Below are 20,517 nucleotides of genomic sequence, written 5' to 3'. Positions count from 1 at the left end.
ATATTTGGCAAGTACAGAATAACAGTATATGTAAAATAACATGCAAAGTGGTTGGAGGGAAGCTTCAGAATGGCAAAGATGTTTTTATTACAAATGATGTGAGCAGACTGCATTTCCTCTTTAAGCCCAAAGCTGGCATCAGAAATGGCCTGAACATCTAAAACTTCGAGAACAAGTGAATAGAAGACCAAGTGACAGTCTTATAAATCAGGGAAAACAGCTGCCTGATGCCAAAAAGCCCAGAAAACACTCACAGATATAGTAAAGTGTACCTTGACAGGAAAGGGTGGAACCAGATTCTTAAAACGGAGTTCCGGCCAAAATTTTTTTTTTTATGAAAATACCCCTAGGACAGTCAGGGCTAGTGCATTTAAGCAACGATACCCTCTGAACGGTCCCCTGCTTAGTATACCTGTAAGAAAAACATACCTTGAAAATTTCTTGTCCAAGGCTGCCATCTGCGGTGTGGGCAGCTGAAGCCGTAGCGCCCGTCTTCGTGTCCCTCTTCCTGGATGTCGGAGTCCCAGAATGCCATGCTCGTCACTTCCGGTTCAGGCGCGTCATCCTGCAGCTGGTTCTGCGCATGCCCAGAAGCTGTTCCAATTCATTCAACAGGGAATGACGTGCCTGTGCCGGAAGTAACAAGGGACACCGGTGCAGGTGCATTGACTCCTGGGAGATGAGCGTCATCAATCCCAGGAGTCGATGCAAAGGAGGCAGGGACGTCGGGGCCGGGGCTGCATAAGGAGGAAGTGGAAGGAAGGCAAGTTAATTTTCATTAAAACTAAAGGTAAGTGAAACAAAAAAAAAAAAAATAATTATCCAATTCTTTTTCAGGATGTTTTCATTTAACTGACGGTGTAAAGTTCAAAAATAGGGTGGAATTCCGCTTTAACCACTGGCCCTCCAGAAGATTTACCACCCTTCATGACCAGGCCATTTTTTGCTTTTTGACACTGCCTTGCTTTACCTGGTCATGCAAACTGTACACAAATTAAATTTATATAATTTTTTCCCACAAACAGAGCTTTTAGGCAGCATTTCATCCCCACAGGGTTTTTTTTTTTTTTTTTTTGCAATTTAAAAAAAAAAAAAAAGGAAAAAAAAAAAAAAAAGGACTAAAGATTTAAAAAAAAAAAAAAAAAAAAAAAAAACATTTTTTACTTTGTGCTATAAAACATCCAATTAAAAAAATGTCTTTATAAAATTTAGACCAATTATATTCTGCTACATATTTTAGTTAAAATAAGCATATATTAATTGGTTTACGCCAGGGGTATCAAACTCAATTTAATCGAGGGCCGCATTAGCATTATGGTTGCCCCCAAAGGGCCGGTTGTATGTATAGGACTATATAAAAATGTACCCAGGGCTTTTTGTCTGAGAAAATCGGTGCAGGAAGCAGGAACTCAACCACCCCCCCCCCTTCCCTCCCTCTGATGAAAGACATCGAGAGGTGGTTGTGGCCAAATTGCAGTTTGAGGATCTTAAAGGGGCAATAAATACCAGGAGTGCATTGTGTGTGGAGTTCAGGGATGCCCTATGTATAAAGTGCAGAGATAAAGGAGTTGTAAAATCAGAAGGTTTTTTAATCTTAATGCATTCTTTGCATTAAGATAAAAAACCTGGGTGTAGCAGCCTCCCCAGCACCCCCCCCCCCCAATAATTACCGGAGGTCCATCTCTGTCCAGAGATGTCCACAAGTCCCTCGGCCGCCTGGGACACAGCCGCAGCATCATTGGCTCCTGCGGCTGTCAAAGTCAGTTAGCCAATCAGGAGAGGGAGGGGGCGGGGCGTGTCTGAATGGACACACAGAGCTGCGGCTCTGCTTGGGTGCCCCCATAGCAAGCGGCTTGCTATGGGGGCACTTGACAGGAGGGAGGGGCTAGGAGCAGCAACGAGGGACCCTAGAAGAGAAGGATCCAGGCTGCCCTGTGCAAAACCAACTGCATAGAGAAGGTAAGTATAACATAACTTTTTTTTTTTTTAAACAAAATTCTACAATCACTTTAAGGTGTGCGCTGTGCATAGTGCAGAGTTTAGGGATGTGCTATGCACAATGTGCAGGGTTCAGCTCTCTTGGCTGTCCGCATCTCACTTCTGCCCCTCCTCGCCTCTGACCTCTGCACCATTCTCCATCCCCCCTCCCCTCCTGAAAAGTTTCCTCGCATTTCACCTACCCGAGCTAGCTCTAGTACCTCCCAGGCAGTGTAAGCAGCTCCGCCCATCTTTTACTTGCAGGAAGATCATTGGTTGGAATCTGTGCAACCAGGCACATATGGGGGAATCACAATACAGCTTACCACATGATGCCCCATCTCACACTGCACCTGCCATCTGAATCTTCCTTGTCCCTGCCATGAGTGCAGGGCAGGCAGTGATGAGAGTTTCCACCCTTTTTCAGCTGAAAACAGGCCCTGGGTGTGAGGGCCACATAAAATTGCCTGGAGACCGCATTCGGCCCCCGGGCCTTGTGTTTGACGCGAACGCAATAGCATCTACAAACTGTGGTATATATACTGAAATTTTTATTTGATTTTTTATACTAGTAATAGCAGCGATCAACAACTTATAGTGGGACTGTGATATAGAGAATCGCGATATCGCATATACACTGTATTGTTATTTTCATCATTTTTAAAATACCGCATATTCATGTTCTGCAAGTCTGCCATCTGCCGGGCTACCCCCACATCTCCCCACTGTGTCAGACTCCCGACTCAGCTGTTCTTTACTAGAACGGAGGCGCTACTTCCTGTATAAGTCCGGCTCACAGGCGGAGTGATATCAGATGCACTCCGCCTGTGACAGGAGGAGCCATACACAGGAAGCAGCGGCTTTGCTCTATACTGCAGCCGCATGCTTCCTCCTGGCCTCAGCCAGACAGACAACAGTGCCTACTACAAGCAAATCTCTGCAAGTACCTACCTACCCACTACTATTACCATATACTGTCACTGTGTGTATGTATACATCTATCTATTATATGCATAGGCATAGCAGCCCACATTACATTTATTATATAGTCATCAAGCAGTGTCTGGCCTACCTGATTGATGACTGGTCCTGGCGCTCGGTTCCGATCCGATGGCCTGGTCATTAAGGGGGCAAATCCCCAGTGTTTTTATTTATAAATTACATTACTATTGCTTTAGGCCCGATTCACATGAATGCGGGTTGGCGGCCCACATTTGCACAGGCATAGCAGCCCATTGATTCAAATGGGCTTGGGCTGCTATGCCTGCGTTTTCGGCTAAAAAAAAAGGTAAAAAATGCAGTGGCCGTGAAATTCACGTATATAAAAACGAAGAAAGCTTGCCAGAGCAGGAACTGCAGGTAAGTCGCATGGTACAAAACCAGGATGGATTTCAAGGCCACTGCAATTTTTTTAAATGCTGCATGCATCTTTTGTTCTGCGGAAAACGAGGGTATAGCAGCCCATTCAAATCAATGGGCTGATATGCCTGTGCAAATGTGGGCCGCCAACCCACATACATGTGAACCAGGCCTAAAGCAATTTATAAATAACAAAACTGGTCCTCCTGCAGGTTTAACCACTTCTGGACCGCAAGGATTTGCCCCCTTAATGACCAGGCCATCGGATCAAGGCCACTTGAAAACATATAATTGAATACTGTTAGAATACCGTATACCGTGGCAAAACCTTAATTAATCGCATGGAAATCCGATACCATCACATGCCTACTGGGATAGTATGGTGGTCAGTCTGACACTTTGTGGGAACCAGTGACACTAAGGCCTCATGTACACTGCTACTTGTAAACGGACGTTTAGGAGCAGTTGGCTGTTTTTTTCAGCAGCCCCTGAACCCACCCTATATGTTATCTTATCTGTCCATGTACACTGAGTCGTTTACAGTCATTTAGAGGCAGTTGAGTTCAGTGTCGTTTTTTGGAAAGCAAATATTTGCGTTCAGAACGTGCGTTTACCGGCTTTTCAAACGCAAAATGCGACCGAACGCAATCACCAGCGTTTAGCGCTTGCGTTTTTCCCGTTTAAAGGGGAATGATTTTTTGACCTCTAAAAACAGATCTGAGCGCAAACGCCCGCTAAATGCCGCTAAACGCTGCTGCAAACGCGACACAACGGACGAGCGAGCAGGGCCGAGCCACGCTGTGTGTGTCAATAGACAGAGCGGGGCTCAGGATCTAGCCTGCGCGTGCGTCACTACTATAGCAAGCAGCTTCCTATGGTAGCACACACAGAAGGAGGAGACGACCAAAGCACCAGTGGAAGACACAAGAGGAGGAGGATCAGGGCTGTTCTGTGCAAAACCATTGGACAGAGCAGGCAATTATGACAGGTTTGAATAAAAAAAATAATAATAACTTTACAATCAATTACTTTAAGACTCAGCTCTCCGGGACTCTCCTTCCTCACTGGCAAGACAGCAATCACAGCCAGTGAAGTCAATGAGGAGACACGGGGGGGGGGGGGGGGGGGCGGAATAGGCCATGGCTCTGTGTATGGACATACAGAGCAACGACTCAGGAGCAAGCCTGCTTTAAGCTGTACTGTAAGCTGCTTGCTCTTGGGGAAATCGGCAGGAAAGAGGGGACCTTGCTGACAGGGGGATCTGGGAAGAGGAAGATTAGGGCTGCACTGTGCAGCACAGTACGTACAGTGCATTCATAGTCCTACCCCTTGAATTTTCCACATTTACAACCAAAAACAAATGTATTTTTTGGGAATTTTATGGGATAGACCAACACAAAGTGTTGTGAAATGGATGTAAAATGATAAATGGTTTTCAACATTTAAAAAAAAAAAAAAAATTATATATAATTAAAAATATCTGAAAAGTGTGGCATGCATTTGTATTCAGCCACCTTTAGGGTCCTTTCACACGGCCGCTCCGTGTGTCCGCAAATCATCCAATCCGTTTGCGGATGATTTGCGGACATAATGTAAGTGAATGGCACTGCGGGTGTCAGCGGAATACCATCCGCTGACACCCGATTTTCCTCCTGTCAGTTCTGTTCCGTTTTTACGAATGGAACAGAACCCCATTTTTCCTTCCGTGTAAAAAACGGAAAGGAAGGAAAATCGGATGTCAGCGGTATCACCCGCTGACATCCGCAGTGCCATATACTTACATTATGTCCGCATATCATCCGCAAACGGATGGGATGATATGCGGGCACACGGAGCGGATGACAGAAATGTCATCCGCTCCGTGGAAAAAAAAAAAAAAAAAAAAGTCTCACAGCGGACCTTTCACACGGAGCGGCCGTGTGAAAGGAGCCTAACTCTGATATCCCTAACTAGAATCTAGTGGAACCAATTGCCTTCGGAGGTCACCTAATTAGTAAATAAAGTCCACCTGTGTGTAATTTAATCTCAGTATAAATACAGCTGTTCTGTGAAGCCCTCAGGAGGTTTGTTAGGGAACCTTCGTGAACAACTATATAACCAGCATCATAAGGCCAAGGAACACAGGAGAAAGATCAGGGATATAGTTGGAGAAGTTTAAAGCAGGGTTAGGTTATAAAAAAATATTCCAAGCTTTAAACAGCTCACGAAGCACTGTTCAATCCATCATCCGGAAAAAGAAAGTATAGCACAACTGCAAACCTACCAAGACATGGCCATCCACCTAAACTGACAGGCCTGGGCAAAGAGAGCATTAATCAGAGAAGCAGCAAAGAGGCCAATGTTAACTCTGAAAAAGGTGCAGAGATTCACACTTCAGGGTGAAGAATCTGTCCACAGGACAATTAGTCGTGTACTCCACAAATCTGACCTTTATTGGAGAATGGCAAGAAAGCCATGGTTGAAATAAAGAAGTCATAAGAAGTCCCATTTGCATTTATGCGAGAAACCATGTTGGGGGCACAGCAAACATGTGGAAGAAGGTGTTCTGGTCAGATGAGAACAAAATTTAATTTTTTGGCTTAAAAGCAAAACGCAATGTGTGGCACAAAACTAACACTGCATCACTTTGAACACACCATCCCCACCATGAAATATGGTGGTGGCAGCATCATGATGTGGGAATACTTTTCTTCAGCAGTGACAGGAAGCTGGTCAGAGTTGATGGGAAGCTGAATGGAGCCAAATACAGGGCAATCTTAGAAGAAAACCTGTTAGAGTCTGCAAAAGACTTGAGGCTGGGGCAGAGGTTCACCTTCCAGCAGGAGAAAGACCCTAAACATACAGCCAGAGCTACAATGGAATAGTTTAGATAAAACCAAATTTATGCGTTAAAGTTGCCCAGTCAAAGTTCAGACCTAAATCCAATTGAGAATATATGTGGCAAAAATTGGAAATTGCTGTTCACAGACGCTCTCCATCCAATCTGTCAGAGCTTGAGCTATTTTGCTAAGAAGAATGGGCAACAATTACTCTATATGTGCAAAGCTGGTAGAGAAATACCCAAAAAGGCGTGCAGCTGTAAATGCAGTGAAAGGTGATTCTACAAATAATTGACTCAGGGGAGCTAAATAAAAATGCATGCCACACTTTTCAGATTTTTATTTGTAAAAAAAATTTTGAAAACCATTTATTATTCTCCTTCCACTTCTCAATTATGTTCCACTCTGTGTTGGCCTATCACAAAATCCCAATAAAATGAATTTAAGTGTTTAGTTATAACATGACAAAATGTAGAAGATTTCAAGGGGTATGAATACTTTTTCAAGGCACTGTATAAACATGTTTAATTTAAAAAAAAAAAAAAAAATGAAAGTCATTTTAATTGAACAAGCTGAAGTTAAAAGCTCTTTGCCTACTATGCACACTTGCACAGCTGCACCAGATTTTGCGCGCTACGGTTTTAGTAAATAAACTCAGTCATGCTTTCTAATATAAAACAGTAGATGTGAGGTAGATATGAACTACATTCAGATAATGAAGAGAAATCTCCTGATGTACTACAGCCAGAGTGACAAAACCACCAAAAAATAAAAAAAGGTTTAGCCCTTAATAGTACCTTGTCCTTGTGTAAAACCAGAAAGGGCTCCTTGTAAAACAAGGCTTCCAGTTCAGACACGCCTCACAGAGGTGATGGCAACAAGAAACACAATATTGTAAATGTGGAATATCCTGACACGTTCAAAGGGTTGTTTTTGAAGTGACATGAGAACTAAACTGAAATCCTGTAGAGACACTGGAGGATGCACGGGGGGGGGGGGGGGGGGGGGGGGTTACACGACACATCTGAAACATCCTCTACAAAAAGGTCCTAAAGAATGAGTGGCAAGATGTCTTTAGAAGAAGACTGTGGGGGCTGAGATATGACCTTCGATGGTACTCGGGGCCAATTATTGATCTGAACCCGATTATAAAAAAAGGTCAGGATACGTGCCACATAGTATTTTCTGGGAAGAGAGCTCCTTTCTCCACAATGAAGTATGCCTTCTATGTCTGACAGTAGACAGACATTGTGGGAGATTGACTCCTTACCCATCATGGATATTACTGAGTCAAAGAAGCCTTGTCCATGAAGAACTGCTCTTAAACCGATATGCAGTTAAAAACCAGCAACTGTATAGCTGGATGGTAAACCAGTCCTTGATGCAGAAGATCCAGTCAATCTGTAAGAGTCCATGGAGCATCTGCCTGGAGTTTGATCAGGTCACAGAGTTGCATCAACTTGGTCAAATCTGAAGTTATAAAAAGGGACACCAGAACAACTGCTATCTAGATCGTGTGATGCAGACAAGCAAGGGGTTTAGGTAAGAAAGATGTAGGTCAGGTTGTACTGATTCCACAGAGCCACCAGAGAATCTCTGCAACTGGAGACAAACCTGTCCAGTTTGTTTAGGACTCCGGAGGTCAGGAGATCCACATTTAGGGTCCCCTAAAAGGTGACACAGGTTCTGGAAAGCTTTCAGGTAAATGGACCATTCCTCCTGGTTCAGACACTGCTGAATGAGGTAGTTGGCTTGACAACTGTCCATGCCTGGGAGGTCAACGGCAAACAAGCCTGGACTGTGAATTTCCATCCAAGACAGATTTTTACTTCTCTTGCCACAGCAATTCTTATGGTTCCTCCCTGATGGTTAATATTTGCCTGTGCCTTGGCATTTTCTGACAGCCTACTGATCAGAAGACCCTCCAGTCAAAATGTCCAGCACCAACAAGGTGGCTAGGACTTCTCCCCAGACTGTCAGACTGGTGTCCATTGTTGCGATTTTCCAAGGAGTTTAAAAGGATTTCTCTAAATTCAGAGCTGGTTCCTGAGGTCAGGACGGATACAATTTTGTCCTAGGTGCCAGGAGGCTCCGTTTGTCCAGAGACTTTAGTAATTTCCCCCAAAATGAGAGCATGTCGAGTTGTAGGGGTCTAGAGTGAAAATGGGCAAATGGTATTGGCTCAAAAAAGGCTACAATTTACTTCATGATGACTCATGAGTCTGGTAGCAGAAAACTGAAAATTGTTATCAAATACTTACCGTAATTTTCCTTTCCTGATGGACTACAGGGCAACATACGTTTTGGGTTTAGTCCCGCCTCCATTTCTACCCTATAGGAACCCCACTCCCATATATCTTTGCTCCTTTCAGTATCAGTGTTCTGCAACTAGTCTACTCAGGAACTGGGAGGGGACCCCTTGCCATGGAGTCCATCAGAAAAAGGAAAATTACGGTAAGTATTCAATAACAATTTTCCTGACAGACTTTATGGCAGCATACATTTTGGGAAATCACTAGACGTATGAAACCAGGTGGGCAGATGCTGAACAAAAAAAAAAAGTTTAATTGACCCCATCAACTGACAGGACTTGTAAGCTAAAATTAACAGAAGACAAAGCAGCCAGTTCAACACAATAATGGGACAGGAACGTGTTGATAGAAGACCAGGAGGCTGCCTTACAGATTACTCGAGGGGCAACAGGTCTTGAAACTGCCCAAGATGTTGAGATGACCCGAGTCAACTGCGCTGTCACCGCCTCTGGAGGCACCAAGGCTCACCGTATGGTCAGTTCGATCCACTCAGCAATGGATCTTGATAAAGCACACATCCCCTTACTCTTTCCACAGAAGGGAAAAAACAGGTATTCAGACTAGTGGTGCACCGAAATTTCGGCAACCAAAATTTTCAGCCGAAAATGGGCTTATTCCATTTCGGCCGAAAATGGCTTAAAAATGCCGATATTAAAGATGGCCGCCGCGGACGCAGCGCAGGTTTCAAAAGACCCTCCTCTGGCCGGCGGCCCGCCTCCCGGTGAGGTCACTACTACTACGATGTGCATGAATGAACTAACACACCGGGCGGGCAGGCGAGTGGCCGCTAATAGCTGTAACTATGTGAGCGCTTCACTTCCCTATCAGGTGGGTATCTCCGCTGACAGGGAAGTGAAGCGCTCATAGTTATAGCTATTAGCGGCCGCTCGCCCGCCCGGTGTGTTAGTTCATTCATGCACATCGTAGTAGTGACATCACCGGGAGGTGGGCCGCCGGTCAGAGCCGTGACTTTTGAAAGGAAGGACACGGGGGGGAGCTGAGTGAGAGTAAGGAGATTGCATCCTTGGGATGGGGAGGGACGCTGAGGCAAGCTTACCAATGATATTTGAATTATGCAGCATGAGGGGGTTAATGTATTGCCACTGCTGGTCACTGATGCATTAGTGACCGACCAGTGGCAGTTAATTAACCTCTTTGTGCTGCATTAGTGCAACCAGTATCAGTGCAACCAGTGTTAATTAACACTGATTGCACTAATGCAGCACAAAGAGGTTAATTAACTGCCACTGGTCGGTCACTAATGCATCAGTGACCAGCAGTGGCAATACATTAACCCCCTCATGCTGCATAATACAAATACCATTGGTAATTAAATTAACCACTTGCCAACCCCTCACAGTACATATACTGTGACAGAGTGGCAGCGACAGGTGTACGTAGCTGCCTGTTTTTGGTGTATGCCCCTGTTATATCGATTTAAAATCATTTTCGGTTTTAGGCCAAGGGCATCCTGCATTTTCGGGTTTCTGTTTCGGCCCAGAATTTTCATTTCGTTGCATCCCTAATTCAGACTGCCGGAAGGAAGCCGTGGCTTCCACAATACTGCTTCAGGATATTGCCTACATCAAGCAGATGGATGACGGAGCTCTCGCCTCATCTGAAAGTGGGCAGGACAATCTCCCGATTCTCATGAAACCGAGGTAACTTTCGGCTTCGACCCCAGCACAGGAATTATGACCACTCTGTCCGGGTTGAAAGTCAGAAAAGGTTCTTTTGAGCCCAGAGCTCGAATCTTGGGAGACCCTTCTAGCTGATGTTATGGCCACCAGAAAGACCGTTTTAAAAGTACGTTTCTTAATCGGTGGCTTGTGCGGATCAAGACTAAGCTGAGAGAGAAAATTGAGAACTAATGGGAGGTCTTATTTAGGAAACCTTGGTTTCCTCTGGGACCGAGTCTCACTGCCCCCTTATAGAACTGGCGGACGAGCCAGTGAACGCTGAACTGCAGGAAGCTCAGGACGTCTTGGACTTCAGGAGCGACACGTGGATTGGCCCTAGTGGACATTTGGTCTGTACACTTAGAACCATATCCTCTTATAGACCCCGTTATTCATTTTCCTTCTGGCATTTAAGAGTGTGGGAATGGCCTCCTCAGGGCAGCCTAGAGCCTCCAGCCTTCCCCTCTCAAAAACTAGACGACCTTCATGTGCATATGAGCGGAGCATGGATGTCAAGTAATGCCCTGTGACAACAGGTCTGGCCTGAGGGGTAGAGGAATCGGATCCCGGAAATGAGTAGCATAAACTGAGTAGCATAAGAAGAGAAAGCCAAGGCCTATTGGGCCAGAACAGGATTATAGCCTCATATCTTTGCCCCTTCCATCCTGAGTCTCCGCAAGAACTGGAGAACCACTGGAATCGGAGGGAAGGCATGCAACAACAAGCTGTTAAAGTATTACTCGGGGTTCCGAGATCCCCAAGCTTTCGGGGTGAACGCCCTCACGGACCGAGGTTCAGTGAGGGAACCTCGAGTAATACAGCTTATTTCATGGGGACGCCAAGAGGTCAACCTCTGGGGAGATCCCCAGGGTCAGAACCCACTCAGACTTCTTTGTGAAGGGTCCACTTGTTATCTAGCCGGACTCGAGAGAGGAAGTCCTTCTGCACATTCTGGACTTTGGGAACATAGATTGATAGGTTGGACAGGTTCTTCTGTGCCCAGGTCATAATCCCCTCTACTTCTTGTAACAGAGAGAGACTGCGAGATCCCCCTTGTTTCCTTATATAGGCCACCGCTGTTGTGTTGTCCAACCTAAGCATCACTGAAGATACCATCATTAGATGGCGAGAGGCCTGAAGGGCTCGAAACGCTGCACCAAGTTCCAGGATGTTCAAAACAGTCTCACCTGTCCTGCGCCATTTCTGAAAGACAGTGGGTGCCCCATCCTACAGTATATCACAAAAGGGAGTACACCCCTCACATTTCTGTAAACATTTTATAGCTTTTCATGTGACAACACTGAAGAAATGACAATTTGCTACAATGTAAAGTAGTGAGTGTACAGCTTGTATAACAGTAGATTTGCTGTCCCCTAAAAATAACACACAGCCATTAATGTCTAAACCACTGGCAACAAAAGTGATACACCCCTAAGTGAAAATGTTTAAATTGGGTCCAATTAGCCATTTTCCCACCCCAGTGTCATGTGAGTTGTTAGTGTTACAAGGTCTCAGGTGTGAACGGGGAGCAGGTGTGTTAAATTTGGTGTTATCGCTCTCACTCTCTCATCCTGGTCACTGGAAGTTTAACATGGCACCTCATGGCAAAAAACTCTGAGGATCTGAAAAAAATAATTTTTGCTCTACACAAGGATGGCTTAGGCTATAAGAAGATTGCCAAGACCCTGAAACTGAGCTGCAGCATGGTGGCCAAGACAATACAGCGGTTTAACAAGACAGGTTCCACTCAGAACAGGCCTCGCCATGGTCCAAAGAAGTGGAGTGCACATGCTCAGCGTCATATCCAGGAGGTTGACTTTGGGAAATAGACCTATGAATGCTGCCAGCATTGCTGCAGAGGTTGAAGGGATGTCAGCCTGTTAGTGCTCAGACCATACGCTGCACACTGCATCAAATTGGTCTGCATGGCTGTCATCCCAGAAGAAAGCCTCTTCTAAAGATGATACACAAGAAAGTCCGCAAACAGTTTTCTGAAGACAAGCAGACTAAGGACATGGATTACTGGAACCATGTCCTGTGGTCTGATGAGACCAAGATAAACTTATTTGGTTCAGATGGTGTCAAGTGTGTGTGGCGGCAACCAGGTGAGGAGTACAAAGACAAGTGTGTCTTGCCTACAGTCAAGTATGGTGATGGGAGTGTCATGGTCTGGGGCTGCATGAGTACTGCCGGCATTGGGGAGCTACAGTTCATGGAGGGAACCATGAATGCCAACATGATCCCTTCCCTTCAGAGACTGGGCCGCAGGGCAGTGTTCCAACATGATAAACGACCCCAAACACACCTCCAAGACAACCACTGCCTTGCTAAAGAAGCTGAGGGTAAAGATGATGTACTGGCCAAGCATGTCTCCAGACCTAAACCCTATTGAGCGTCTGAGAGGCATCCTCAAATGGAAGGTGGAGGAGCGCAAGGTCTCCAACATCCACCAGCTCCATGTCGTCATGGAGGAGTGGAAGAGGACCCCAGTGGCAACCTGTGACGCTCTGGTGAACTCCATACCCAAGAAGGTTAAGGCAGTGCTGGAAAATAATGGTGGCCACACAAAATATTGACACTTTGGGCCCAATTTGGACATTTTCACTTAGGGGTGTACGCACTTTTGTTGCCAGCCGTTTAGACATTAATGGCTGTGTGTGGAGTCATTTTAAAGGAGACAGCAAATTTACACTGTTATACAAGCTGTACACTTACTACTTTAAATTGTAGCAAAGTGTCATTTCTTCAGTGCTGTCACATGAAAAGATATAATAAAATATTTACAAAAATGTGAGGGGTGTACTCACTTTTGTGGTCCTTACTCCTGACTAGGCAGAAAAAAAACTGAGTGCCTATAGCTGACTGTGGGTGTATAGGCGTAGTCAAGCTTTTTCCTGTCTAGTGTCCTACTCCTGTAGGGGGCAGTAGAACCCAATGGTTAAGAAGAATCAGGAGCTGTGTCTGTTAATGAACTAAAGAGAAATAAAGATACACTTGACAGCCAAATACACGTAATTAATGTAGTTCTTTACAGGTAATAGAAGTACATTTCCATCAGCTTAGAAAATGCTTGTTGCTTTGATGTTTTGTTAATCCAAAAGATATAAATATTTTGAATCACAGACCTCAAAGAAATACGTAGATCAGAAGTTTTAATTTTCCTAAACTTCAACTTCTCAATGCTTGTTGCAAGCCACCGACTATAAATATTAAGGCCAAAAGGCAGCCAGACAGACAACCTGCTTTTTCAGAAGGAAGTCAACAACAAAAGCCTCTATATTTCTCCCAGGAATATAGCTGCCTATGTTACCTCTCTACCTCTAGCCTTCTAAATGGATAAGGCATCAACACCATGATATCTGTTCAATGACAGGAGAGCCAACCCACAGCCATAATACTACACCGAGAAGCAATGTGCATACCTCATGACTGGTCAAGAGTACACATAATTTGGTACATGAAAAAACACACTTTTTTGTTTAGGAAAGCAAGCAACAAAATATAACAGAGAACTCTCACTTAATTTTGCCAAATCTCATTTCAAGCTCACCTCGGTGTCTCTATACACTATTCTTATTGCCATTAGTTAACTAGCTTCTGAAGATGAAACCTTTAATGAGAGTAATGTTGGCTACCATTGCTGAATTTCTGAAAATGATAGTTGTTTGGTTGTCAAACATAATATCACAATTAATACTTGCTGAGCAAACTTTTTAGGGTCAACAATGGCAACATACATGCCCATCTCATAATTCTACTATATTTTTGTTTAGAACCCAAATCATAGAAGGCTAGAAATTGTCTGATTTTAAAACTCATGAATTTGAACATCCAAATGAATAAAATCCGAAGCAAAAAGCAAATGTGTGGGATATCATACCCTAAGAAACATACTGTGTTAATATCCTAGCTGTATCAAATAGAATTCAAAATATTTAATGTAAATACACTTAAACAGTTGAAATTCATAAAAACAACAAAAAGGTAAAATGTAAGCATTTGTGGAGTCACTCAATGTCATCAGCTATGCAGATCACACCAAGAATATCAGCAGCTCGTGGGAGAACCCTACTGGCCACACAAATCATAGTGACTCAGGCACATGCGGCAGCCCTACCCATCTAATTGCTTAAAGACCTGCAAATTCTTCTTTATCTAGGAAAGAATTGTTCATGGAAATCAAAGACCGCCTCTACAGACATTTTTTTTTTACTTTACCTGAACCTCAAATATGACTGTTTCTAAAGAGGTGTATTGCAAGAAAATCCTATTACAAGTTATGTAACAGTTTTGACTGTATTTCTGCTACCATCACTTGCTAGGAAAAAAAAAAAAAAAAGGAAGGATACAGAAGAGACAAGAAGGGACTTGAGGTCTTGTGCCCTACTACGTTCAACTCTAACACAGACACACACAATACAACAACTTTTGCATGGTTCACAACTTAATCTACTGAGAAATCATTGGTTCTTAAACATTCCCTTCAAATCCTCAGTATATTACATAAATTAATGAAGAAGCATATTAATAAATTTGTATCTTGCATTTAAAGCCGTGCTCCACTGATGTACACATACAGGGCTGGTCTTACATCATCCATTTACACATCAGCATCCCAGTGACCCAACTATCCTCTGCTACTGTTTAGGATCATTCACACAGCCAATTACGACCATACGCCACCAAGAATCAGCATTTCTCTGAGGTGGGTATGCACGGGTGTTTGCAATCAGCTGCAGATAGCAGCCTGTAAAAGTCAAGGATAGGTTGACATGTGCCATGGCTGTTTGCAGGTAACCACACATCTGGGCAGTTACATGTGATAAGGGACAAATGAACAATCCAGGACGCAGGCATGTAACCGCTTGGATGTAGTTGCGTGTGAAAAGCCATGGCACCTGTCAGCCTGCTTGCCACAGCTGATTGCAAACACCTGTAAATACCCTCCTCAGGAGAAATACCAATTGTTGGTGGCATACGGTACAAATCAGCTGTGTGAATAAAATCTTAAGCAACAAAGATAGGTCATCTCTCTGCCCTACAAAAAGTAGCAGCAGGTTGGCCAGGTCACCTCTACACTTTCTCCTTCTGTCTGCGCATTGCTTGTCCACACACAAGCATTGCAACGCACTTGACTGAACCTGTTACTTCCATTGCTTTCCAGGGAGTTCTGATATTTACAGATGATTATAGGAGGCTATAAGTAAATCTAATTCATGTATTTACACTCGCTGCATTAAAAATACATTTAGGGCTCTATTTATCAGTTTTTCCCCCCCCAACAGTCACACTTTTTTCACACAAGATTTATTTGTGTAAAACCTGTGCAACACTCACCACATACATTACTAGCCGAGTATTCAATCTCCTTTAGAGCTAGCAATACCCATCTACTGTAAAGGTTTGGAACAAGTGCATCCAAGCTACTACCTACATATAATTAATCATCAGCCTCAGGAATACGACACTCAGCCTGAAAGGTCTCCGCAAACCTCCATGCTCAATTTATAAAATAGAAAAAGGCTGGTGCCACAGGAAATCGGCTAAAACATATAAACTTTTATTGCTACTGGTGAAAAACAGCCATTAAAGTGGTAGTAGGCTCTTTTTTATTGTTACCTATAGGTAAGCTTATACTAAACCTTACCTGTAAGTAAAATTAATCTCCTAAACATACACCGTTTAGGAGATATTCTAGCGAGCAGCCGGTGAAGTCACTGGGTATGCCGTTCCTTCAAAGCTAAGTGCTGCGGCCAAGACTCCTGCGTCATCAGGGCTCGTCCAGTCAGAAGGCCAGAGTCCCCAAACCCAGAAGGAAGACCAGGTGAAAATGGAAGCCTTTGCAGCGGTGAGAGCACACCACTGGAGGGCTTCGTTCTAAGGCAAGTCTTTCAAAAAGTGCTAGTATGCGGTGCACTAATCCTGCATTAAACACAAACAATGTGGATGCAGAGATCTCTACCGCTTTGGTATTGTATTCTAATAGAAGGCAGAATACACAGATCAACACTGTAGCCGTTGGCAGCATGCACTAATCAAATGATGGTTTTCCAGCAGGACCATTAGACTGGCTTCTACAGACAGGGGGTACACATGCACCTAAATTTAGCCGGTTCTTGCTGAACCCAATGGATTTCGGTATGTATACACCCAGTTTTAAACTACATAGTTTATTACAGGTACTTATATAGGGCTGTCAATTTATGCAGTGCTTCACATATATACTGCACATTCACGTCAGTCTCTACCCTCAAGCTTACAATTCAAGGTTCTACATGCACATACTAGGGGCAATTTAGACAAGATCCAATTAACCTATCAGCACGTAATTGGAGTTTGGAAGGAAAACGGAGGACCCAGAGAAAACCCACGCAGGTACAGGGAGAACATGCAAACTCCAGATGACAGATGCAAAGCAGATTGTACAGCCTTAGGACTTGTTCACGTGGGGTGTATCCATGTGTGCCCTGTGTGAGGAGCAAGTTTACTCCCGCAGGGATGCACGGGTGTTCTGTGCATCAATGTGCAGGCAGACCCAGTGATGTCAATTGGGACACAGCAGTTACCTGGTCACGACATCTGTGTGGGTGCTAAGCTCCGAACCTACACTAGATACGTTCAGGAACATGCACAAGTGTCAAACTGGGAGCAGTGGCTGTGTCCCAACACACATCAATGGGAACTGCCTGAACGAAGATGCACAAAACACCTGTGCAGGTAAACATGGCCCTTACATTGATTCACCCCATATGAACGAGGCCTTAGATATACCAAAACTATGAGGACAAACCCAAATAATACTTTCAATTTCAAAAAGACCCTTGTACTACGAAGTTGATGGCACATTTTAAAGCGGCTGTAAACCTCAGACATGAAATATGATCAAAGCACATCCCTTTATAGAGTGTACTCGTCTCTATTAAGAGCACATAGTGTCACTTTTGTCTGTGGCTTTGTTCCTCTGCCATTTTCCTGACACCAAGAGAAAAATGGTGACAGGAGAGGCTTCCAACAAATTGACAGCCTCAGCTCTGTTCCTATGTGCTGTGTGGAGCTGGGGGGGGGGGTCTCTTCTCCCTAATCAGCTCTCCTCACTGAACCCTGCAGAGTGTAACTTCAGCTCTTCGCCCCCTTTTTTCTGAACACTGAGCCAAGCTTATAAAATTGTGGACTTTGAACGGATATAGAAAAGAGAAGACTGCAGATAGAAAGGTATAACTTATGTAGGAGAATGGGATTTGTTTCATCTGTGTGTGTCACCTGAGGCCAATCAAGTCACTGGGTATAAAGGTTTTACAACCACTTTATAAAGAGATTGTACAGACTGTATAATGTATGGCCAGCATTAGATTGAGCCTAGGTTTACACTGGCGTAATGCAGACCTCATTTGATTCGCATAGGAATCACACCGCATTCCTGTGCACATCACATGCGATGTCTGTGTGGTGCGATTTCAGCCATACATTTTGTACGGCCTAAATCTCATTGCATTTGCACAAAAATGGTGTAGGACTAATTTTCCTGCACATTCTGGCAATCCCATTTTGCGATGTTGGACCCCATTTGTTAGATCCCATGGACCCCGTGCAATTGCGGAAACGCACATAATTTGCAATGTTTCCTGCATCGCATAATGGGCCATACACACTATAAGATTTTCTGAAGACTTTTTTCTTTAGATTTACCAAAACCAGATAATAGGAGGTCAAACCTAAACACTTTCAATTTGTATGCAATCTGGCAGGCCCTTGCACTACATAGAAAAGGTAAATCTGAAGGAAAAAGTCTTCAGAAAATCTTATAGTGTGTATGGCCCTTAAGTGTGAAACCAGGGCTGACCGAAACAATACCAATACATACCTATAGAATACTTCCAATTCGTACAAAACTAGTCAGGCCCTTGTGGTATATAGTTTATTGTAGATCTAGAGGTGACTGCAAGGTGTAATAATCACCTTAATGCGGAGCTCCAGCCAAAAGGGGAAGCTCTGTTTGTCTGCCTCCTCCCAACCAGTGCCACATTTGGCACCTTTCGGGGCGGGAGTGGGTAACTGGTTGACAGGTGCCCGCTCCCACTTCCAGGTGAGTTAGCCGCAGTCAACTCACATAGAAGCTCGGTCCCCCCCTCCTTCCCCCGCCAGGCCCCATGCGCAGTAGGGAACAAGCTATGAAGGCTTCACTGCTGGTTTCCCCAAGCCGAGATGGCGGCGGCAGCACCCAAGAGCAGCTCGGGTGAGGACACCACTGGGCTCGTGGACAGGTAAGTGTCCTAATAATAAAAGTCAGCAGCTACAATATTTTCTAGCTGCTGACTCCACTGTTTCTGAAGGAGCCTGGCACTCCACTTTATAAAGTCAGACTGTAAGGCAAGTGTACATGTTGGGTGGGAAAAAAACTGATAAAACTGAGCCTCTGAGGTTCTTGTACCGAACACAATGGGATGTGTTGGTACTTTCCTGTTCTCATTATAGGTATGCTGGCTTTAGTAAAGGAGAGAGAGAGGGTGAGGAGGCTGGCACGGTAAACAGGGCCTCTTCCTATAGGCTCTCACGTAACAGGTACGCACGTACACCGGGGCCCAGGACGGCCGATCTCCCACAAGGCCTTGCGGCGCCCTAGCAGTGAAGTGCCCGGGCTGAGAGCTGTGTGTGGTAAGGGCAGAGCCGCCTCACACGACCTTCATACACACACAGGCGCGCCTCTACCACTAACCCCATGACCGTGCGGGCCTCCTCCTCCTCCCTTACCCTCCACAGCGCCCCTGGCTTGTTCCCCACCTCGGACACCTCTTCCTCCTCCTCGTCGTCCTGGCTGCTGCTGCCGCTATCGCTGCTCTTATCCGTGTCGCTGCTGCTGGCCGTACGGCTACTCCGGCTCCGCTTCTGCCTGCGGCTCCTGCCAGGGGGTCCAGCCCCGGTGGGTGAGGCCGGTAGGGCCCCGGCTGCTCCCTGCTGTCTCCGCTGACGCTGTTGCTTCTTCTTCAGCAGCAGGTCGCACATCCTGACCAGGCCTCTGGCCGACTTGCTGAGCTCGGCCGGCGCTTCTGTGGCCGCAGCGTGGTTGGCGCCGCTAACCGGACTTGGGCCTTTCCCCTCCTCGTCCTCCTGGTTTCCGGCCGGCTGCTGTGGCTCCTGGGCTGGCGGTAACGGCGGCTCCATCATCATCATGTCTCCCCGGCCTCCTCCTCTCCTCAGACACTGCACTGCTTCTCCGCCAGGGTCTCGCGAGAGCTGTGACGTCACCGAGACCTCGCGGAGCTGCGTGGGGCAAGGAAGAGACTGGAGGCTGTTAGCACGCGATCCTAATGTGGGAAAAGCCTTCCTCCTCTCAGTCAACACGATACACCTCTCCAAGTTATTACACTTTCTTTTATTGCCGCACTTTATTGGCTAGACTCCTCTCCCTCACTTCGCCTTACAGCTCATAGTTATATCGGTGTTTGGACCGTTTTGTATGCTGTACGCACTTCGGCTGGTCACGTGACACCGGCCCTCGGTATTCCGCTCACCAGTTGCACTTTTCCCCCCCCTTGTCCCGTGGCGCGTCGTTCCTCCTAGCTCCTCCCTCCACGGAGCTGTGCGCGCGCCCCTCTATTACGCTCGCTGAGAGAATAGAGGGGTGTAGGGAGCGCGCATTTCAGGGGTCAGGTGAGGAGAAGACAAGTCACTTCTAAGAGACATGGCTACAACTCCCCACATTTCTACTCATTCTTTTCACTCTATGCCAGCCTATGACACCCTCATCCTGCCCAGGCCAGTTTTTAGTGATGTGACACTTTCACAGCCCTGCAACGCAAATTTTGTATCATTTCAGAGACAGACAGGGCTTAAAGTGGAACTCTACCCAAAAGAGATGTTCTGCTTTAACCACTTAAGCCCCGGAAGATTTTACCCCCTTCCTGACCAGGGCCTATTTTGCGATTCGGCACTGTGTGACTTTAACGGAAAATTGCGCGGTTGTGCGACGCTGTACCTAAACTAATTTGGCGTCCTTTTTTCCCCACAAACAGAGCTTTCTTTTGGTGGTATTTGATCACCTGTGCGATTTTTTTGATCATGCGCTATAAACAAAAAAAGAGCGTCAATTTTGCAAAATAACAATATTTTTCACATTTTTCTTATATGAAATTCCCCCAAAAAAATGTAAAAATCTAAATTTTTTAACATTTTAGGCCAATTTTTTTTTTCACCATATGTTTGGTAAAAAAAATTGCAAAAAGCGTATTTTGATTGGTTTGCGCAAAAGTTATTGCGTTTACTAATTAAGGGAAAGATTTTTTGTCATTTTTATTTTTTTTTTTTTAACGCGTAATGGCGGCGATCTGCTTTTTTCTTTTTTTTGTGGGACTGCGACATTGTGGCGGACAGATC

At 45.1% G+C, this 20,517-nt stretch overlaps 1 protein-coding gene across 3 annotated transcripts in view; it reads right to left on the bottom strand.

Moving 5' to 3' along the window:
- The window catches only part of ANKRD17 (ankyrin repeat domain 17), a 331,682-nt gene extending 312,259 nt beyond the window's left edge, over positions 1-19,423 (bottom strand). The window contains exon 1 of one of the 3 annotated variants that reach the window (XM_082265183.1): positions 18,925-19,423. In XM_082265183.1, the coding sequence (XP_082121309.1) occupies positions 18,925-19,314 (390 nt within the window). In that variant the 5' untranslated portion in view covers positions 19,315-19,423. The remainder of the gene's footprint in view (positions 1-18,924) is intronic. The other 2 variants (XM_082265182.1, XM_082265185.1) reach the window with 2 other exon arrangements.
- Positions 19,424-20,517: the final 1,094 nt, after the last annotated feature.

The sequence above is a fragment of the Pelophylax lessonae genome (assembly GCF_965119305.1).
Source record: "Pelophylax lessonae genome assembly, chromosome: 1".
NCBI lineage: Eukaryota > Metazoa > Chordata > Amphibia > Anura > Ranidae > Pelophylax > Pelophylax lessonae.
Note: the sequence above shows the minus strand (reverse complement) of the source record. Positions and strands in the feature narration are given on the sequence as shown.